The sequence below is a fragment of the Triplophysa dalaica genome, chromosome 7 (genome assembly GCF_015846415.1).
Source record: "Triplophysa dalaica isolate WHDGS20190420 chromosome 7, ASM1584641v1, whole genome shotgun sequence".
Classification (NCBI taxonomy): Eukaryota; Metazoa; Chordata; class Actinopteri; order Cypriniformes; family Nemacheilidae; genus Triplophysa; species Triplophysa dalaica.
The window spans coordinates 11,848,794-11,872,905 of NC_079548.1; the positions used below are offsets into that span (position 1 = coordinate 11,848,794).

Consider the following 24,112-nt stretch of genomic DNA (forward strand, 5'->3'; position numbering starts at 1 on the left):
CTCAAAGTTGAGTATTTTTCAACTCTGGGCGGTCGGTCGAACGCCGGCGCTGAACGCTGAAACGTCAAATGATGGGTTTTTTTAAAAGCATGCCGTTACCGTTGAAACAATTGAAAAAAGACGCCGGCCGCAGGCGTAAACGCCTCGGTGGACAAACAGTTTATCTCAAAACTGCTCAGAATGCAGATAGAACCTTATAATTCCAAGGAGACATAATATAAGAGCAAACATATGTAATGTATCTGTACAACCATTTGATTGCCCGCCATTCAAGCCAGCCTATAGAACCGGGGCTGATAGGGACTGAAGCATTCAAGGATGTCAGATTTTTCACTGAATAATGACTTATGCATGCCTTTTACTTAAAGGTTAAAATCATTTGGAACTATATGAGAGTGAGTAAAAATGCAATAATGATAATTTTGCATGAACAATCTCTGTAACGTCTGTATTTCCCCATAAGTGTCAACAAGTTATATTTAAGTCTTGTATGCTGCACATATGCATGTGATACACAGATAAGCCTGCTGTTATGTGTAATGTTGTTGATCTGTCATTGCAACCCCCTGTCCCCCCCCCATCACCCTCTTTCTGTCCCTCACTTACTCACTCATGCACCCTGCTATGCAATCAATAACTCATCTTTCAGCGTCGATTTTCCTTTTCCCCACAGGAAAACAAACGTCCTTCTACAGGACGAACAAAGGAGACAGAGACAGAGAGAGAGAGAGAGAGCAAGATGATGACACACCAGAAAGAGACGACAGGATGTGAGAGTTGATCATTGGAAAATTACAGAAAACCCAGTAAATATACTGAAACCGACACATACAATCAATTAGAGGTAACAAAACTGGGGCGGGGTTTGGGGGAGATTGAAAGGGTAGCTATGGGATGGATGATTAGCCCTTGTCTCCAAGGTTGCTCTTTACAACTGTATCAGCGTAGAGCGGATTGGCAAAGGCGGGGACAGGTTGCTCAAGGGGGGTTGGAATGTCGAGGGTAGGGATCTTAAGGCAGCGCAGAGATCCGAGACCTGTATTGACCTTTGGTAGGGCCGCATTCATTTCATAAAACTCGGGTTGCGGAAGATAGATGGTTTTTAAGGCAAACAAAGTGGAAATGCAACTCCGCTAAGGACTCTTTATCTGAAAATTTACTGAGAAGGAAAGAAAAATCTATCCATAATGTGTCAATACAGTACATGAAGCTTTCAGTTTAAGAGGTGATGTGTTAAAGGGATAGTTCACTCAAAATTAAACTTCTGTCATGAATTACTCACAGTCTTGTCATTTCAAACCTTCTTTCTTCCTTAAAACACAGATGAAGAAGAATGTTGGTAACCGAAAAACTGAGGTACTTGGATTGGTTTTGTATCCATGCAATAGAAACGAATGGTAATCGTGATTGTTCAGTTACCAGCATTCTTCAAAATATCTTCTTTTGTGTTTTTAATGAATGAAGAAGGTTTGAAATGACAAAAGATGAGTAAACGATGAAAAGATTTTATTTTTTTAGGGGGAATATACCTTAGAGTTGAAGCACGGTCATGAGGGTGAACATTAACACTCACACAATAACATTTTACATTTGAAATCTTCCTTACATTAAAGTATTATATTTTTTACTAGGGTACCTGAGAGATAAAAAATACCACGGTATTTCGATATATAACATAGTACTGAATGTTTATAATGTATATATTTTGTATACCATATGATTTACATTGTACGGTTAGGTTCTTAAGATTACCATGGTACTACTATTGTACATGTTTATGTCTTAAATTTTGTCAAAATATTGCGAAGAATATAAACCTTGAATGCACTTTAAGTCGCGTTGAATAAAAAAATCTGCCAAATTAGTGAATGAATTACCATGCTGTCAAAAAACATGCTACCATGATACTTTTATCATGGAGAGAAAATACACCATTTTCATCAATTCAAAGCTATCACTTCAGAAACACACATGCCCATAAACATTTGAGGTTGCACCGTTTTTTTTCCACATCATCAGAAAACACTTCCAGTGGGGTGGAATGAAACGTCAACCTTTACGCAGAACAAGTAGAGCACAGCTCCGCTCTGGAACATTCTGCACTTTCCTTGTTTTTGGATCTAATAAGTAAAATTCAAATGGACATGAAGGAACGCAAACAGGCACTGCCACCCCCTTACACACAGAGAAAATAAGCACAGTCACACACATACCCTTGGGTTAGTTAATAATTGTACCCCTGAGTCAGTTTTCAGACGCTGACCCCTCAGCTAACCCCCACCCAGAACAGGAGGCATGTAGACTTCAGGCTAAACATCAACGTAGAGAGAGACACACACACTTGCACATCATACAGCGCAGGCGGAGGTCAGCCACCGAGGTCAATTTTAACACCCTACAGCCAGCAAGTCACAGCTCGTGTGTCAAAGCAGCTATAAGACACTGGCAGAATGACATCCAAACACACAACAATTCCTTTACTGTACAAACATCCATTAGGTCACTTTCTCAAAACTTTCTCGCTTTTAAACACATTTTTTATTTTATTTCCCACATACCTTCTTTTTGTATGTGATACATTAATGCCTGTTTAAAAAAGTCTGCCATATATTACTATCCAGTTTAACTCAAAGATATAATATGTTGCTTCGTGTTGAATTTTAAGATGTATAAACATTCTATGTTGCATTCAGTGTGTGTTTGATCCTGTTTTCAACATGAAAAACATCCAAAATAACCACCCACAGTTCAATGCTCATTTTGTGAAAAAAGAACACTTTTATTCCATAAATTTATCAGTATGGCACATGAACAAAGATTGAAGGGTCTGAAAAAGATTTGGCACAGAACCATTACAGCAGAACAAATCTGCCCTCCTCCACACACAGACACACGCATTGCGCACACACAACACATTTCAGATGTTAATAATACACACACTCCAGAGCGATTTATCTAACCGGTTTAAAACGAAGTCAGGTAAAACAATCACGTTTCAATAAGCAACTACTTTTAATATTTCAGATTGGAGCAGCTCAAAGTGGCAGATGGGGGGAATGTTTAATTGAATAGAGGGAAGGAAATATCTGAGGCATCAGTTTCCTCCTCTGTAGTGTTTTTGTTTTTTTCTCTCTCTCAAGAGAGGATGGAGGTTGCAGTGTGTGTGTGTGTTTGCATGTCAGACAGCAGACAGTCATGAATTTCTGGCTCTTAGGATGATGGAGTGAGAGAGAGAGAGAGAGAAAAAGGAGGGGATAAATCCTTCTTGGTAAATTGAACGATATAGAAAATCATAAAAAAATCATAATTATGGTCCGTGTGTATCCCCCTTTAGGACCTGATTTTACTTAAGTCTATTACGATAATACAAAATTGAGAATGCAGAAATAAGTGCAAAAGGTGTCCAATTTCTAACTCTAATTTCTTCACTTTTTAATATTCCAAGTATTTATAACAACTTGCGGTGTTCTGCTATTTGTTAAAGAAAGTTATAAATATCCGTCTTGAGAGAAATAGTAGGACAAACGCAGTCACAGTCCAAAAGTGGATTAAAACAATTTAATGTAACATTTTTGAGTAATTCATAAAGCAGCTATTCATGGCTGCGTAACATTTAAAAAGGCCAAAGGTGAATGTCCAAACAAACTCTGGTTCAAATGCCAAAAAATTCGGCGATTTCAGATTTGACTGAAATCTCCTAAAATATGACAATAGAAAGGTTAAAGGGCAGAATGAAGAGGATAAGATGTCGCATATTTTTCTCTCTCTGTTAGCTGGTGACTCAGAAAGAAAAGGTCTGATGTGTTATCCGCATGTCGGAAGATATAGATGTAAGAAAGGAGGAAGAGGGTGAGAAAAGAGGAGAGGGGGTGATGTCAGTAGTGCGCCTCACATTCCTGCAGGTTACTAACAGTGAGGTCATCACAGCCCAAAGCAATGCTTGACATACAAGCACAGCAATGTCCCTGCGCACACACACACACACACACAAATCACCGGACTGCTCAATTTAGCTGACAGACAGACATCTGCACTCTCTCTCACACACAAACTGTTGACATGACCAAAGCAACACATAATTAGGATGTATACATGTTTACACATACACCTGTATACAGTATGCCCATACACACGTTGTTTGGTTCATATATGAAAACCTTTCTTTCTTGATGCTGTCACAGACAAACCTACACACGCACACATACACTCAAATAAGACATGATGCAAAGTGACAAGACATGTCCGAACGCCCTATGACAACCAGGCTCACCTCTCTTTCTATTTTCTCTCCTCTTGTTCTTCATCATAAATTTACCATCAGATTTGAGGCAGGTATCTGATCGAGACATTTAGGCTTAAAGGATTTTTTGGCGATTACAGTACAGTTGTGTTTTAAGAATGAACTAATGAAGCATCAATTTGTCAGTATGGGGGATTTGTTTGCATTTTATTGCATGTATGGTTATACTAGAAAAGTGCGTGATAGACCTCCAGTAACAGTCTCTTTCATTTCATCTGTGGTTGCTTGGCTAGCAGCTGCAGGATTTGAAATTTGCCATCGCTCATGGGCACTTTGATGTCATGTGACTAATCACTCTGGAGGCAAAGGAAAATAATGTCATGACAATGTTGATCGACCCTTCACTAGTGACTATCCTAAGCTACTCTATGATGTCACCAGACAGCAGACAAGTTTTTAATGCTGTGATTTCAAGATAGAGTTGCTGGAAGTTATCTACTGTAATAACTTTTAAAACAACATTAAATTCAATTTTGCCTGAATACATTCAACAATTTGTTGAAGAAATATGCTCTTTGGGGGCAGATCAGTTGTAGTAAGAACAGAAACCAGCAGGGCTGACCGGGCCATGCAGATCAGCCAAATTTTGAACCTGAGCGAGTTTGTGTTAGAGCTGTGTGCAGAACAGCGCCCCCTGCTGCACTAGACAATACTGCGACTCTTGTATACGTAGGCCCGTCTACAAGGATGGATAACACTTAATGTTTTAAATATTCTTCTGACTGTTCATTAAATATTCAGCGAGAAATAATTAGAAGAGTTAACTTCAAATGCTGTTTTTAAGAACAGTCGCCAAACTATTTAGAGAGGCAAAAAGTGACTTTAATAGGGTCTAGAAATGCCTTTGGTGTAAAACACAGACGTATTCTAACAACACAATTGGATAGGAGAGAGATAGAGAGAAACTCAATGGCTCAAATGAAAAACTCGAAAGTTGAAAGAGAGGCGAAAAGTTTAAAGTAAAACCAATAATTGTAGTTAAACTTTATTTCATATTGATGAATGTTTACTGTTGCAGCGCTCTCTGCCTTTTAAAGTTATTGCTCCGAAATGTCTGTTCAGATTTTACGCACTGAGACAATGACATGCTTATGTTTCGCCTGCTTCATGCTGCAATTGGGTCAGATCCTTTGGTTCGCTTAGTCTCAGTCAGCGTCGGCACTCTGACCCTGAGAACTCAGATCAGGTTTTGCTGAAGCTCCAGCGTGGGAAGCTCCCCGCTATCGCAGTCTGAGCTGGTTCCTCATAAGGTGATTAGGTCACGTCTCATTGCTCACTCACCAGTCCCTCTGCCGGGATCTAGGGGGTTTGGGAGATCGTGCACTTCAAAGTTTTTCAGTGAATCGCTTCTTTAACACAAACCCTTACTTTCGAACGTCTTTCGAGCCAACGTCAAACTGGCCAACTATCCATTACCGTGCTCAAAACCCATGAACAATAACTGCGCTGGGAGCGGTAGAGCCAGAAAGGGCACAAGTTTGAAGCTCAACCCCTAGTTCATCCCTAGAGAGTAGCTAAGATGCTGCTTCAGCGATTTTAACAGGGCCGAATAACTCAGGACGCTGGCACACCCTCTGAACAAGATGGAGTGTCATAGGACTTTCTAGACCAGAGGACCAGAACGGATCACAATGTCTCCAAACCAAAGTGCACTGTGGGAGGGCACGCGGAATTGAAAGAAAATGAAAACAATATTGAAAAATTTGTCCAGACAGATCTACGAAATTTGCTATGGGAACTGATACTTGGCAATATAATTTATGCCTGTTGGCGAACTCGCTCAACTGTAACTTCATCTCCATCTCCATAGCCATTGCACAGTCTAGTGTAGCAAATTGCCTTAAACAATTTTGCTTCCAGGAAAGAACACAAAACAGGGTGCCGCACATTCACATGGCCGCTATCAAAAGGGACACCTCGTGCCATAATTCATGACCCCTAAAAAACTGAATCCAAACCACTAAAGCGGTCTCAAAAAATAGATAAGCAGTCTTCGTAGAGTCCCTAGACACGAGCCCCTTAAGTGCTGTCACGGCCTTCCCAGTTATTTCTAAAATCAGGCCAAGAGGGTTTAAATGTGTTTTTACAACATGAGGTCAGCACCTCCGTGATGTCAGATGGAGATTAATATGAAAAAGCAACTCTGCAATGGTATTTTTCTGCTTGAGAACAAGGAAACAAACTACAGAAGGAGTATCCAAAAAATATCTTAAGATCCTAAACATGACATGAAAAACATCTTTGCTTTTACATATTATCCATTGCCTCTGTTTTCCGCTTTCCAAGACCTACTTCTCAACGTCCTCAGCACCCCTCAACATCTTTGCTAAATTCGAACACTAAGCATAATCGCGCTGTATTGACGGAGGTGAGAATCTGGGATACAATCTTGCATTAGTGTGTGTGTACTCGGGAGCAATCAGTGTTTGACAAGCTGCTGTGGGCTCTTATGCTGATCACCACGATGACGCAAAGAGATGCTGCGAACAACTGATCTCATTCTCAACATGAAACTCCTCAAACACACACACGGGCATAAATGTCTTGATAGGTATCAGACAGCCCACACAACAACTACAATGGCAAACCAAGCAACGTTCAAACAAACTACGAACACAATAAATCATGTGTGTGCCACACACACAAACACACACACAGACTTTGTTTAATGCTCACACTGCAAAAAATGACTTTCTTACTTAGTATTTTCTGCCAATGGTGTAAGAAAAATGATCTTGGATTAAGCTTTACATGTTTTTTGTCACTGAATTCAAGATTATTTTTCTTACCACATTGGCAGATTTTTTCCTTGTTTTAAGCAAAAATTCACTGAAATTTCATATTTTTGTCTAAAAACAAGACTTATTTTCTTGATTCAAGAATCTTTTGACATTTGTAGTGGAAAGCAAGACAAAAATACTAAGCAAGAAAGTCATTTTTTGCAGTGCAGTTCCAACTCTGTCACACACACTCAATCTCAGGGGCTATATAAGTTTTCTACAACCCGCTGGCCCTCTCTCTCTCTTTTCATACTTAGCTACAGAACAGACCGACAACAGTTCTGTATGCAACAAATAACAGTAATACGTGGCCAATTACAATAATCATGCATAATTCAACAGGAGTTTGTCATTCGGGATGTAAAAAGGAGATAAAATTAGGTTCGGTGTTTCATAACCGGCAAAGCAGTCAGCGGACTCTAAAATGTACTCATTGCTACGCCTGTCAATGTTAATTTTGGAAATGTATCGGCCGTAAATGTTTATTTACCAGCCATGATATTGTATTTTGCATAATATGAGATATTTTTACTATTTTTGTTATGATATTCAACGATGGTTAAAATAAATGACGGGCGTGAAAATATAAACCACAATCAAAACAGACATTGCTATTACAATGCATTATTAAGGACTTCTGAGCAATTTATTATTTTTGCTATTTGCTTTAATGTAGGTTGTATAAAACAAACAAAAAAAGACTTCAATGGGATTCATGTTGAAAAGTACATCAATGAAACAGTAAAGGGGGCAATTCTCACTATAAACAAGTTATAAGCGTGCCTATTATTGGCATATAGGCTGTTTATCAGTACTTATATAAAGCACATATTTTACGTGACCATACTCTACATCCCTAATCCTACCCAATATCTTAACCTAACAACTACCTTACTCACTATTAATAAGCAACAAATTCAGAGATTATTGGGGAAAAAACATTGTGAATGGTTTGTAAAAAGCGAAAATATCCCCCTTTACTGAAGTGTGACACAAATTTTTCTTTTTTTCTTGAATCAAGTTTATTTTTAAATAAGAAAGTGGACAGCCTATCATTTCAATGAATGTAAACCAGACTATGTTGAAGTCTCTTATAAGGGGACTGGCCATGTTTTACTCACATTTGGTATGTGGCCAGTGTTCATTTTGGGCACCGGGTGACCAAATAATCAAAAATGCATGAGGCTACACGTGTGCTGCAGTGCTGTCTTTTAAACGAGGGTCACAAGTGGTAGAATCAGTGTCGGAGTCCTGTGATGGGCTGTGTAAAAATTGCGTTTGTTAGGGACACAAGCTACATCCACACCCTGTCACGAAAGATCTGTCTGTTCTGTCTAGGCCTGACAATTACAATGAACCAGTGTTATATAGTATGTGAAGAATGACACCATCCCTTGCAGCTGGTTTGGAGATGTACCATCACTATGGTTTTACCAGCACACAGGCTATGAACTTTGTTTTAGGATCGAGGCAACTGAATGTTGCTCTTTTATAGCTCATGAGACGTTAAAAGAGATCACTGCAGTTTCGCCTTCAACCAGCATTTCTGCTTGTATTGTGGCAATTCCAGTTTAGTATCTGTTCATTTAAACAGAAACAACCCTCAAAAATTAAATAATGTTACCTAACAGCAATGTTAAAGACTAAGAGGATGCAAATACGCATAAATATCAAGCTTATTTCAACATATATTTATTTTCAAACGGATCCTAAAATACATGTGAAAACAATAGTATTATTTAAACATAAATGTTTATGACTTGTTTTCTTTGAAACATAGCATCTTTTTGTGTTGTTTTGACCAGTCTCAATAAAGGCAAATCGGAAACCTTTTTTTTTTTAAGAAATCTTGTCTCAAACTAACAATTATAATTGTACTTTAACATTGAAAATAATTTTTGAGTTCTCTCTTAATTTTTCTCTGCAGTGTTTTTTAAGTATTAACCATAAATTGATGTTGCCATATATCATTGTTTTTCTCATTGACAATTGTTGAAATATATTACGACTTCAGATCTATCAAATAAAACATTTTTCTAGGTAGTTGTTTGTGTATTCTTCAGGAACTCCTATACTCGATGTTGTGGATCAGATTTTGACACCTCATGGCCCAACAGAGCAATAGATGAAACAATAGACCTGCTCTGATGAATGCAGGACCAAAGTGCCGACAACCCAAAACAAATCTTTGAAGTAAGCGTTGGAATAAGCCCAAAAGCAAGAACTGCCCTAGATTTGACTGTCAAAGCCCTAGCATGAGTGCAACTATATCACAAAACAAAGAGCATCATTAATATGTATCTTCTAAATTTATGACCATGTATACAGTATCAGGGCCACTGATATAAAAGGAGCGGCACCTGTTTTAAACGGTTAAGAATGAAAAAGGCTGCCCCCTGACTTCTAGATTGGGGTACGAGGATTAAAACGATGCAAATGAAACCCAAGCAGATTTTTTTCACATTCAAGTAAGAGCATTATTCAGAAGATCACACACAAGCCTGAAGCTGAGAAAAATATGCTAAAGTGATTTAAACTGGGGATTTAAAATGGATGTCTGCCTCTCATCTTCTCTCATGACAGTCTTGTCTCTTAACACAGTAAAAAACACACTGATGTGTCAACTCAGACACGCAAACACACACACCTTGCATATGCAGACTCAAAGACACACAAAGACAACTAAAAACACAGTCTTTCTTTAAAACACACACACAGGGGCAACAAAACCATATCAATAATGAAACATTGATGAAAATACATGAACGTCTTAAAATAAGCTTACAAAAGCCGATATGGCAGATTTCTTGAGCAATTGTAATAATCATACACTCACACAGAGACACACGGTTAAGCCCAACCTGCAACACCACTCGGATGCTCTTTGCATAAGTCCTAACCGGCTGGTGGGCAGGTTTTTCTCTGCAAAGTATGTTTATGAGAGAGCTCAGAATCATCAGCTCTGTGTGTACGAGTGTGTGTGTTTTAAGTTTCCATCCCTGTGACTCAGATTCCGCAATGCTACGAAGGAGAGAAAGGCTCCCGTCTTTATACCTTTGACACTGCTTTCAAATGCTTTATAAAGACTTTAAGAAGCTTTATAAAATGTAAGCTCGGAGAGGATGCGATATGTGATATGTTATAACAGTCTCTGCCCTGTCCTACAACCAGTCTGCTTGGCAACACTTTCTTATAAGTTGCTTTGGAAAGAAAGCAGATGCCTCAAGCATAAACGTAACACGATTGCTCTCTGGTACGCACATATGGACACACAAACAGATGTTTATGTTAATCACTCTGGAACCGAATGAGCATATGCAAATCTCTGGTATGAGAGGGAGAATATGAATTAATGTAGTTTAAAGGATGTACCTATGGAAGATTAATGGTGTATTAGATACGGACATCTCGCTAACTGCTACTCCAGGTTCATGAATGTCAATGATAAGGAGGTTTATTGATATGCAGAGCCGAGGTGCAGTCTTAGTGGCGTAAATATGCTAATTTCTGATTTAAGAACACGGATAACACAGTGCGGGGTAAGCGAGGCGGTTATGTCCTCGTAAATGGTGTCCTATTCTGCCTCCGTCCTCGCATTTGCATCCGAGACCTGAATGCTGTGATGGGGACTGTCGCAGCAGCAACAGTTGCCAGGGAAACCTCACCATAGGAACCTACTGGGAAGCTGTGCCAGAGTATGGGTGCGACAATATGTCGGATGACAATTGAGACGGTGGTGGCAGCACGCTCGTGCGTGATTATTTGTATGTGTTGCAGGGTAACGAGGTTTGACAAACACAGACAAGGGCACCCATGAAGACGGCACCCCGGCTTCGACAGTGTTTGGCACATTAGCGCAAAGGCGTGTTGCCGTGGCAACAGGGTGTTGACACGCACAATCGCACTTCCCGGCAATGATAATGGGTGACATTCTAAGAACAAGTGTATATCTCTCTCTCATAGCTGGTTCTGTGCAGAGAAAGACACAACCACCAGCCACATCACATTCTCTATGTACTTTTGGAGAAGTTTCTCCAAGCTATAATCTCCAACGGTTACATACAGTGATACCTCAAAATACATGAGAAAAGAAAAGACAAAAACAAAGAACAAATCAATGCCACCGAGTTTCACAAATTCAGTTGCCGTTTGTGTGCCATATATTTATATTTTTTTCAATTTCGAAGTGACTTCTGCTAACAGAACATTTTTCATAATTATAACGAGTGTAATATTAGCTAATTATAATAACAATAACAATATTACAATTAAGATAACACTTGATTTCGATAAAGAAAAAACAAAATGAAACTAGGTAAAAACAAATAATGAAAGACACTTATCATAATAGTTTTGTTTTAAAAGAGCTCTATAAGTTTCTATAGTTTTCCTTTTTATTTGTCCATTTTCATTAAAAAAATTCCAAGCTCCATTCTCTCTCACTGAGTGGGGTTCTCTTACCTTTCAAATTGGGTCCTCCATTTTCTGTCAGAATTTGCTTTAAACAGCAGTTCCATCATCCACATCTCTGGACACAGTGTTCACTATAATCCATTTTACCCCTGCAGTAATCGCCAGAGTTTGTGTTATGTTCTGAATCATGTTGAATCACATTGGCAAAGAAGCAGGGTCCTGGTAAAGTTTAGTCTTGTACAAAACAGAGAGGACAGGCCATTGAGGGAACCATTTTAAGGCCCGTCCGATTCTTTTTTTTAGTTGTTGTAGTTACGACTTCATACTGTAGTGCTTCCAGAACTGTAATTCCACTGCTTTTTCAATGAGATGATCATCAGCTGTAGCGACAATCACTTTTTACACAATGAATTACAAACATCACCTCTAGGTAAAAACAAAGAAACCGACTAAAACAATCTGCTATGCTGTTGACACTTGATGGTTTTCAATAATGATGATAGTAATTGTAATGTCAACCGTAACCTTATTTTACTCTGCTTTGTAATCAGATTTCATAATTTAATCCATTTTTGTATAGCAGCATGTAGATCAGCTTCTACACTTTCATTGCATTACAACGTATCATCATCACTGTCTTTATAATTCCATTGATAATGGTGATACTGAAATTGACCCGATTTGGATCTCAAAGGCCAGAAGAGTTATACAGAAGTCTATTTATAATGTGAATTAAAATGACCTCTCCTCAATGACCCTGTTAGTTATAGAACCGAAAAAAGGGAAACCTTTCAAGACTTAAAAAACAAAGCCAAAGTATTTGTAATCAAATACAATTTCCAGAATTCGTATATTCATCCTGTTCCTTAACCCCTCAGAATGAAGTCCCACGAGGGTTCTTCAAAAGCCGTGGCTTTTAGTCAGAAAAATGTAAAGATTCTTCATAATTTATTTCTCTGAATGAAAATATATTTATATATCACTTATACTTTCATAGTTTATATATTCTCTTAAAACTGATATAGCTTCCTTTGTCTATTTCCTTGGTAGGTATTTTTTCCATTTTCCTCTCTTCACCTCACATGTGAGATCCTTTGCGAGACGGGAGAATCTGAGTTTATAATTATCGAACACGAGTCCTCTGCACAGTGCTGGTCTACTTATTCATCTTTCCTTCTGCAGGACTGTGAACCATGACAAAATCTTAATGATCCATTTTCTTCTCTGAGCCTTACTGTTGCACTCCAAACCATTTTCATGGGTGGTCTTTCGTTCCAGCCACTTGTGTCCGTAGACACTTCAGCTTATGCTCATGTATTTCTATATACACTTCTTGCCTAATGGTGTGTACGGTGTATTCTGATTTTGCAGCATCTCTGCTTTGTGTATGGAGTTTTGTATATGTGAAGCTAGTATATTGATCTTTCACATTCTGAGTTGTGTTTGTACACATGCGTAGTGATGTTGATGTGCAAAGATTTTGCTTTGGCACAGATTGCTGCAAGTTTGGCACATAATTATCAACCTCACATAAAACAGTAATGTAATGATTCATATTGTATTGGGAAATGTGTGTTGCTAATGTTCGATATTCACCCAAATACAGGTGGATCAGAGTGTGTCAAAGATTTAAGTAGTGATGTGGTTTGCTGTTATCCTCCTCAAAACTGTCAATGCCAGCGCATTGACTTTGTAGTGATTTCACAGCTGTGTCTTATTCTCGTGCAAGTGATATTTCATACAATGCTGGCTCTACCTTTTCTCATGACTCCTGAGAACATACCCATAGGGTTGAATAGCCAATACCCTTCAACTGTTTCTGACTTCCTTTACATTTATCTCCCTCCCTCTCTCTCTTTCTCAACTTCAAATCTGGGTTTCTTGGACATTCTCTTTGGAGCTGCTCTTAAAGAGCAATGGCTCAATCTGTGGGTTCTGGGCTTTACTCATAAGCCCTTTCAGTGACCCGTGAATGCCAAGAGTCGGCAGGGGCATTGAAGAAGGCATGGAGCACATACTTCCTGCAGAAACAGGCACCTGGGTGCATGAGATGGGGGTATTCTGGGCCTGGGAGCAGGGAGAAGGGTTGTTGTTATTATTTAGGCCTCCGCCAGATCCTCCACCAAGACCCAGACCCATCATGTTATTGTTGAAGTGATGGGCTTTGTAGTAATGGTTCAGATGCTCCGCTCGGGCAAGGTTGGGGAGGTTGACAATCTCGGGATGGTGAAGCCTCAGGCTCTGTCCGCCAGACCCTCCTTGTGGTACTGTTGATCCTCCTGAGATGCCACTGCCACGATTGCCCGCTGCAGATCCAATCTCATCTTCAACATTAATGATTTCGATTGTTCGTGCCGGACCGTGGTGTTTGTGCAACTGGTGCTGCTTCCTCAACTTGTAGAATACCACCAGCATGACAGCCGCCATGAAGGTAATGGCCACAAAACAACCAATAATGATCTTGGTGGTCTTCATCACATCGTCTAGCCCAGAAGGGTAGTTAGGCTCAGAGATGGGAACAGTGAATGTGGGTTTGGTCGCACGGGGAGAAGAGGATGAGCCAAGGATAGACAGAGAAGAAGCAGTAGTAGGGAAAGCATCAGGCAAGAGGTGCCCAGAGGTTGTAGTGCCAAGGATATTGATGAAAGTCTCATTAAAGACACGCAAAGCAGAATCTTCCTCTCCTGTAGTCTCAACAGTTTCTACTGTGACTGTGGTGAAGTAGGTGTAGTTGAAGTTGACATCTGCAGAGGTCACATTTAAAACAGCAGTTGCAGTGGTGTTCCCAGCAGAGTTGGTCACCATGCAGGTGTACTGACCCGTGTCACGCAGCGTCACGTTGGTGAAGTTCAGTGTGCCATCGTGCAGAACAGAAATCCTGACTCGATAAGAGCCGTGGGTCATTAAGGTTCCATTTGGTGTGATCCAGTTGACAGAGGTCATGGAGGTGCCGGTGCGACACTTGAGCTCTGCGGCCATCCCCTCGGTCACATTGAGGTCAGTTGGTGGCTCCACGATAACAGGGGCATAGCAGGTGAAATGGCTCTGGTCCAGCTCTCCGATGTATTTTCCCTTCAGGTAGGGCGGTGCATGGCACCGCGCACAGCAGGTTGTGTTGCTCGGCACGGTTTCTTTAAGCCACCAACTTAGCCACAGCACGTCGCAGTTGCAGACCCATGGGTTATGGTTAAGATGCACTCTCTCCAGCTTCTGCAGAGGTGTGAAAAGGTCATGGGGCAATGAGTGTAGCGAATTGTGGGATAGGTTGAGCTCCTCCAGGTTCTTGAGATCGTCAAATGCATTTCGCTCAATGACAGACATTTGAGAGTGCATGAGCCACAGTTTACGCAATGCATTCAGGCCTTGGAACGATCCGGGTCTAATGATTTCCAAACGGTTCCCAGACAACTCCAGCTCTTCCAGTCGCTCCAGGGGAGTCAAGTTAGGGATGTCCTTCAGGCCACACATTCCCAAGTTCAGGTAGCGCAGGTGAATAAGTCCGACAAAGGCTGCGTCAGATATATAATCCAACTTCTTAAGTTCACCGAGGTCAAGACGCCGCAGTGAGGTGACCCGGTGAAAAGCATATGCTGGTAAGGTCTCAATCGGATTGTTTCGTAACCACAGTTCACGCAGCTTGCTGAGGTACTCGAAAGCCTGTGATGGTACCAGAGTGAGGCGGTTGTCAAACAGTTCCAAAGTGTTGAGGTTTGGGAGGCCATTGAAAGCACCGACCTCTATCAGACGTATCTGGTTCTTGGAGAGCTGGAGGATTTCCAGGTGCTGCAAATGCTTGAATGTGTCTGATTTTATGACCTGATAAAAGTAAAAAACAGTTTAGGATAGGTTTCCTTAATTGACATCCGTGTCTCATCAATAAAACAACAATACAAACAAACAAAATAAACAAATGAATAATATGGTTATGTTGTACAACAGTGTGTCAAACCATCTTCTTGTTAACAGAATTAATATACACAAAAATTTATAAGTTAAATATATATAATTATTAAATATTATTCAATTGTATATTTATTAAGTTGATTTAAATAAATAAAATATTTATATAATATTTAGTTTAACTTGTATTGATATAAATAGTTTTACAATTTAATCTTATAACCAGGGCAAGAAATGGGGTGGACTGCAGCAGATGGAGTCCAGGAAGTGAATTTCTAGGGGGTTTTATCTCCAAATTTAAAGAATTTCCATCCAAACTCTATACATACAGTAAATATAGTGACATTTTCTGCATCTCTGGTTTAAAAATATTAAAAAGTCCCCAACCAGTCTCCCCAGTGAGTCTCTGATATTCCCACCACTACGTGAAACTTTACAATTAAAACCCAAGGCAATACAACTACATGAGAACACATTAAAAAAGTATAAACCTCAGTAAGCATTACCCTTACGAAACAAATATATATATATATATATATATATATATATATATGAATACTGAAAGAGAGAGAGTATACTGGAAAATATGTTGCAATATATTAAACAATTCATTTTCATACACTGGAATCAAGTGCTAATATTTCTCAATATATGAGAAGCGTGTATGCAATATTCAATATATTGTAACATATTAACACTTTATAATCATATATATTTTCAAAAATATATTTTAAATAATTTAATATATTGACAGTTATCAAAAATAACCAAAAATAATAAGTAACCAAAAATCAAAAACAGTCATTAACTAATTAGAATAAAAAAAAAAAAAAAAAAACCGATGGGTTTTGTGCGGCTCTGTGCATTTGATGCTGCCAGAGCTGATTTTCTTGGTAAGAGAGAAGCTTTCTGCTGGCCTTCAGCCACAATCCCCTCTGTATATAGAGCAGAGGAGGGGTGGAGGGTGTTAAACGCACTGGGTTGGGGGTGTAGAAGAGTAAGGTGGAAACTGTCAGAGCTGCGCTCTTGTGGTACATTGCTAAGGGAGAAAAAGAAGCCAAAGAAACTAGGATGCCTTCAGGTATTAAAATATTTTTAGATTTTTAATCATTTCAAGTGGGGCTCGAGGACACAACAAACCAAATCAGAATTTTTATGCTAAAATGGAGCCTTGATGAAAAGCATTATTATTGTTATCATGCTTTATTTTTGAATAGGGTTGTTTTTGTTAACGCTTTCAGCGCTGGGGTTCGCTGTATGTTTGCCATTAATTCATCTTAAGAATAAACACGAACCTCCACACTCAAAGTAGGTCATACGAACACCTGACTCAACATCTCAAAACCTCAGCATTTGCAGAGACTGAAAAAATGATTTGCGCTTACACAACATTCAATATTTCAGTCTATAAAAAACATACAATAAAACACAGTGACACGTGTTGCACTCACAATGCATGATGGGAAATGATTTGTCTGGTGAGTTGTAGTAGAGTAGGCGGGGCGAGACCGTGGTTCGAGTCCGGTGAGTAATTGTGAATTAGCGCCAGCTGTGCGCACACCGGCCTCGAATCACGTAGGAGATGGGAGAATATAAAAGGAACGAGCGACCGGACCGTCGAAGAGAGAGGACCGGGCCCGAACGTATGTTATGTTTGTATTTATATTATGTTTTGTTCGCCGGCGGTCGTCCGTGAGGGGCCGCCGGCTGTTATATTACTTTATTAAATGTTTAAATGTTTGCCGGTTCCCGCCTCCTTCCTTCCATTTTATTGAGATTTGTTACATTGGTGCCGAAACCCGGGAGGAAGGAGAGACATGCTGTCGGAGAGTCCTCGCCGCCGAGTGGCCTCGCGGTGCCGGAGAGTTCGGGCAGCGCGGTCGAAGGGCGTCCGCCAGTGGCTGCCCGAAGCGGTGGCTCTGGGGAAACGGAAGTGCACAGTGCGGCCACCGTCAAAACTTCGGTGGAACGGCGACCTTTGCTGCCGCGCCCCTGGGTCGAGGTGGGGTGGCTTTCGTCCAAGTGGGAGCGGGGGGGTTGCCGCCGTCCGCCAGAGGCCGGAGCCTGTGTCCGTCCCCCGAGGGGGAGGAGCAGGGGGCGGAAGTGCCGGGTGAGCCACCGCCTGCCAGAGGCCGGAGCCTGCGTCCGTCCGTCCAAGGGGGAGGAACAGGGGACGGGGAACCCGCCCCGACTCCCGGATAAAGGAGGAGCCACCGCCGGCCGCCAGGGGGCGGACGGTCGAGCCGTCCACCGAAGCCCCAGGGCCACCGCAAGGCACCGCGAAGGAGAGTACTCCGGCTGGTTGAGGAACGAGCGGCAGCATGTCGGGGAACCGGATTTTTTTTTTTTCCTCTCTCCCCTCTCTCTTTCCGGTCGCTCCGAGGGCTCCCGTCTCCGTTGTCTCGTCTCGTCGCTGCATACCCCCCACCCCACCCCCCCCGAGGGAGGGGGAGGGAGCTTGCACAGTCGCGGGGGTACCCCCCGGCCTGTGAGGGGTGATGGGGGTATGTAGTAGAGTAGGCGGGGCGAGACCGTGGTTCGAGTCCGGTGAGTAATTGTGAATTAGCGCCAGCTGTGCGCACACTGGCCTCGAATCACGTAGGAGATGGGAGAATATAAAAGGAACGAGCGACCGGACCGTCGAAGAGAGAGGACCGGGCCCGAACGTATGTTATGTTTGTATTTATATTATGTTTTGTTCGCCGGCGGTCGTCCGTGAGGGGCCGCCGGCTGTTATATTACTTTATTAAATGTTTAAATGTTTGCCGGTTCCCGCCTCCTTCCTTCCATTTTATTGAGATTTGTTACATGAGTATTTACCTGTATCGAGTTCTCTTGTAAGTTGAGGTATCGTGTGTTGTTTGATATATGATCAGGCACCTCGTCTAAGTTTCGTCTTGTACAGATCACTCGACTAGCTTGATTGGAACAACTGCAGGGAGTGGGACAGGTTGAAGCGGCTCCTGCTGCCTGTTGAACAGGTAGGATAAGCCGCAGAAGCAGCTGAGCCAATAAGAGGAGGAGGGGGGAGGGACTAGAAAGGCTGGTCACCGTGGTGATGCGCATGGCAACTGGGTCATGACCCTTCCTGTATTCCAAAAGTTGATAGGCTGGTATTAAAGGTTCAGATGTCCTGCTGAATATTTAGTCTCTCAAATTATATAGCTTTTCCAGGAATGGAATTCACGTTTGCTTTTTTTAAGAGAAATCCTCCTTGGTCAGTAGCTTGTTTACTTTTTCAAAGTACAGATACAATCACATATGTTGTGCCTTCTTTGCTCCAAAGGGTCTTCTGATTTGACAGGCCTCTTTGTGATGGATACATGTTTTACTGCAAAAGAGAAACAAAAATTAGGACAGCTTAAGTCATGTTTTCCACCTCTTTGAGAGTAAAATATGGACATTATTTAAAGTTCACAGAGTAAGTAAAATAATGCCACATAATAATTACTTGTAAAACTTAAATAATGCATCAAGGTGACACGAGACAAAACAGTTTTTTATGGTTTCAGAAAGGTAAAGAGTTTCATTTTGTTGCTATCCTTCTGAAACCTTGTGTCTCCATATTTCATGATTTGAATTATTTGTGATAAATCATTATTATTAGTAGAGAGATGCACCGAAACTAAATTTATCAGCCGAGTTGAATATTCAAAGTGAGATCTTTCGATCTTTTTTTGGCTGATATATTGGTGCATCTCTAATAATAACTTACCCTTCATGTTTTTCACTGGATTTTGCAAATATCTTACCAATATATTTTTTAAAGTGTTTGTCAGCATATTATTTAAAGCTCCAGTGAAATCAAAATTCATTTTTCTCCCTTTGATTAAAAATATGTTGGCCTTAAGTACGTTAATAAACTGATATACTGCTATGCTCTGACCAAATTCACATTAAGAAGATATATGCATTCAAAACTGACAGCCTGGCACTTGCGCAAAACAAATTCTAGATATTCCGTGACATCATGCTACACTTTAGCAGAAGCGGCACCTCATATCAGCCAATTGTTCGCACTTTTGTTATGTCCTACGTAGTGAATGACGCAATGTGCATTGCATGGGAGATGGTGGATAACCCTGACAGCACAAACACTAACATTATGTCTTAATTTCGTTTGTTAGTTTAAAGTACGTGAGTGTAAATACACCAAACATGTTGTGTTCACATGTTTTTTAAGAATAAATTCTGGATAAAATTTGTATTATTAGCCTTTTTCCTTTTAGCAAAAACTCGTAACAGATCTGGCAAGATTTGTATGCTAACATTCCTTGTGCCTTACTACAATAATACTGCTTTGGTGAACTATAGTACTAATCTTTATGCCCATACTTGCCCATAGACTTTAAGCTCATGGGGTCTTAGAGCAGCATTAAATGGTGCAGTGTGCTAAAGCTGATGGATGGCTAGCTCGAACCTCAAGCAGGAGGGTTCAGCGCTCACTGCAGATTATTTAGATTCCAGTAACTATATAAGGGTATCCAGCAAGACACAGAGCATTACTAATGATGATGGCCCTAATTATCATACACTGACATGCATGTTCATTTCACACAGGGCTTTACACTCGGCACAGTAAAAATATATAAATAAAAGAGGAATAAAAGAAGAGAGATTATTAAACTGATAGATGACTGTACAGCTGCAGGGCCAGAACAGAATCATCAACACTAATAGATGAATACTGAAAGAGAGAGAGAGAGAGACTAGAGTGAAATGTGAACTAGAGACAGACAGTATGAAACAGACAGAAAGTAAGAAATGCTAAAAAGATGAGATAGAGGATAGGGGAAAAGAGGTACAGAAGAGCGAGACAGATACATTAATTAATAATTTCTCCAAGAGAGGACAAGCAAAGCTTGACAGAAAGTATTGAATATGAAACAGGCAGAGATGTAGAGAGTAGAGGGATAACTGCACTGCAGTGTGTGTGTACTGTGTATTTATATTATGTGTATTTCAATGACCGATCAGACCAACTGTGTTACACGATAGCACAAGCATGCACACATCCAGTACAAACATATCACACCGGCTCTCATTCACTAATAATAGTTGCTTCCAAATGTTTTTCTATGCGCACAAACAAGGTTATTTAAAATAAATTCCTGGCAGAATCACATACATGTGTTGTTCCTCTTTATTTTAATCATGCGGTCAATATGTAAGGGATAATGTACTGGTTGTTATGGCAGAAATGGAGGATTGTTTCGTGATAACAATTTGCTATTTGCCACATTAGAAACAAACTGAATTTTGAAATATTTTATTAGCTCATTTTTATGGAATGCAGACCTTCACGAGGAAAACCGTTTATTTTCGGTTTTAAGGTTAGAAACGGCGTTCATATGTCATGAACAGGCAATTTGTTTAATAATTTGTAAATACAATGTCATATGTTATTAAATAACATATTTATATTTAAGTTGTCCAAAAACATTTTAAAATGATTTGCTGCATCTGGGTTACCCAGTGTTATTAGTTTTATTATCTGGAAATAACAAACCTTCAAATGTCGCGACTGGCCAATCAGAATCAAGCATTCTAACGAGCCCTGTTATAAGGTATAATACGATTTTTGACACATAGAAACCTTAAACACCACATATTAACCTAGTTTAAAGAATGCTAATTCTTTAGGAGTATTTTAAGACATTTTAAAATTCAGAATTTATAATTGTAACTTGTATTTTATTTATTAGAAACAGAAGTTCATGCCATCATATCCTGAAATCTGTTGAATAAGACCCAGTCTCTTAAAGGACCGGTGTGTAGTTTTTGGAGGATCTATGGACAGAAATGCAATATAATATACATAACTCTTCAGATGTGTATGAAGACCTTACATAATGAAGAGTTATATTTAATTACTTTAGAATTAGCTTTTTCTATCTACATACACTGCGGGTCACCATGCATGAAATTCATCATGTTGTTTCTACAAGAGCCCTAATTGGATAAACTGGACTACAGATCGCATTTCGCAAATGTTATCTCTTTCGGCAAGAAGCGAAAATGAGACAACATTTCAGTTCTGTGTCAGCAGGGGTGGAGTGAGCCGTTCGCAAATTTGCAAACCTGACTGCTAGATGCCACTAAATTTCATACACTGAACCTTAAAGCATTTACAAGATGATGAACCCCAGCTAAAACACACGCTGCAGTCAGGGGAACAAATATGATGAACCTTGCTGCCGCTTGACTGTGACCATAACCAGGCGTTATGGGCAAAGCAATTTGTATAGCTGTCATATAACAGAAAGCCAAACCCCAGGCCATGTTCTATAAACACTGGAACTATGGCATCACTAATACAGTCACAACTACCTGCAGCAATACCCGACTCGCTCGTTCCTAATGGCAAAGGCGTGACTAGATCCTGGTTACTGGGCTACAGTATTAATCTTTATTCAGTAGACTCAAATCTTACTTTGTGTTGGTTTTACTGTGACGTGTTCTAAAAGACAAGGGAAGACAACTATTAAGTGGCAATTTTTCCTTTAACTTCTTAATGCAATACGGGCGTCAGATTAGAGGATTAAATTAATAAATATTATTAACCTTAATTATAATTGTTACTGTAGGTCAATGAAAAGAGTATTGTATTAGCAACGTAAAAGTCATGAGTTCAATTCCCATGGAATACACATACTGCCAAAATGTATAGCTTAAATACATTGTAGGTTGCTATGGAAAACCGCATCTGCCAAATGCATAAATGTAAATTATACGGTTTTAATTTAGTAATAATACTGCTTTTCAAATGATATAAACATTTGGCATAAATACTGTGCCAGTGCAGGGTGAGACTAATGGCAGTGTAACAATGGAATGGAAACAATAGGAGCAAATGGGAAACATGCCTACATTTGCAAAGATGGTCTGCATTTAAAAGGGCAGGAAACAAGTACATGTTAACCGGTCTACCTAACAGTAAATGACATGGGGACAAAATGGACCCCTGAAATTGGTCCAGCCATGCCCATTGGACAGTGTGAGGTGAAAGAAAGTGGCAAGAGTGCTCACCAAAGGATAATTATTAAAACATCATGCAGGAAATTACAATCACCTTATTTTATCCATCTATGTTGTGTCATCTTCATGCATGATTGACAAGAGCTACAATTAGCTCTGAGAGCCAACTGCCAATTAAAGGGCTGTAATGGGACATGGCATCTGCTGTGATGTTGATGGGAAATGGAGTCCAAAATGACATTGATGACAGGATATTGAGTCAGCTGTGAGCCTGTTGGGAAATGTGGTTTGAATCGTCGGGTCCCTTTGCACAAAACGTGTTTGGGGCACACTCACGAGGCACTGTGATCCTGTTATGGCCCCTGCGCCACACAAGCTTAAAATTTTCCTCTTCCTGTATCGCACCCTTTCTATCCGAGTGTTAAACTCACTGATTGCCTTTATTGTCTCTTCCTCTCTTTAATTCGTTCTTACACTCCCCCTGTGCTTGTGTTCGGTTGGTGTGTAAATACAGCATTGGCCTCTTAGTCTGATGAAAGGTTAACCTGCTGCACTGAAACATAGCCTGTGTTCTGCATCAGTCTCCTGGAGAATCAGCAGCAGTTCTCATCCCTTTCTCTCTTTTTCTTAAATCTTAGAACAGAGTTACCATGGATACCTTTTTTAACCAACCTTTCTCTCATTCTTTCAGGCATAAATGGAGACACATTTGTTTCACTTTATTTTTGAGGACTTTCATATCAGACTGATGATATTTTCTATCCCTTGACCCTACACCTACACAAACCCCTTATTCTGCTGTCACGCTAGATTTTAAAATATATATACGGATATACAGTATCTCACAGAAGTGAGTATACTCCTCACATGTTTGAAAATATTGAATTATATCTTTTCATGTGACAACACTGAAGAAATGAAACGTTGCTACAATGTAGAGGTAGTGAGTGTACAGCTTGTGTAACAGTGTTAATTTGCTGTCCCCTCAAAATAACTCAACACACAGCCATTAATGTCTAAATGGCTGTCAACAAAAGTGAGTACACTACTAAGTGAAAATGTCCAGATTATCCCAAAGTGTCAATATTTTGTGTGGCCACCATTATTTTCCAAGACTGTCTTAACCCTCTTGGGCATGGAGATCACCAGAGCTTCACAAGTTGCCTGGAGTCCTCTTCCACTCCTCCATGACGACATCACAGAGCTGGTGGATGTTAAAGACCTTGCACTCCTCTACCTTCCATTTGAGGATGCCCCATAGATGCTCAATAGGGTTTAGGTCTTGAGACATGCTTGGCCATTCCATCATCTTTACCCTCAGATTCTTTTGGGGGTCATTAACATGTTGGAATACTGTCCTGCGGTCCAGTCTCCAAAGGTAGTGGATCATGGTCTGCTTCAGTATGTCACAGTACTTGTTTGCATTCATCCCTCCCTCAATGAAATGTAGCTCCCAAATGCCGGCAGCACTCATGCAGCCCCAGACCATGACACTCCAACCACCATGCTTGACTGTAGGCAAGACAAACTTGTCTTTGTTCTCCTCAACTGGTTGCCGCCAAATGCTTGACGCCATCTGAACCAAATAAACTTATCTTGTTCTCATCAGACCACAGGACATGGTTCTGGTAATCTATGTCCTAAATCTGCTTGTCTTCAGCAAACTGTTTGCGGGATTCTTCTGCATCATCTTTAGAAGAGGCTTCCTTCTGGGACGACAGCCATACAGACCGATTTGATC

The 24,112-nt window shown here is 40.3% G+C and overlaps 1 protein-coding gene across 2 annotated transcripts in view; it reads right to left on the bottom strand.

The window, feature by feature from the left end:
- Window positions 1–9,171: 9,171 nt before the first annotated feature.
- Window positions 9,172–24,112, bottom strand: part of lrrc4ba (leucine rich repeat containing 4Ba) — a 34,834-nt gene continuing 19,893 nt past the window's right edge. For both annotated transcript variants that reach the window (XM_056752705.1, XM_056752704.1), the window contains exons 2-3: window positions 18,214–18,724; window positions 9,172–15,309 (exon numbers count right to left, since the gene is read on the bottom strand). In XM_056752705.1, the coding sequence (XP_056608683.1) occupies window positions 13,360–15,309; window positions 18,214–18,459 (2,196 nt within the window). In that variant the 5' untranslated portion in view covers window positions 18,460–18,724 and the 3' untranslated portion in view covers window positions 9,172–13,359. The remainder of the gene's footprint in view (window positions 15,310–18,213; window positions 18,725–24,112) is intronic.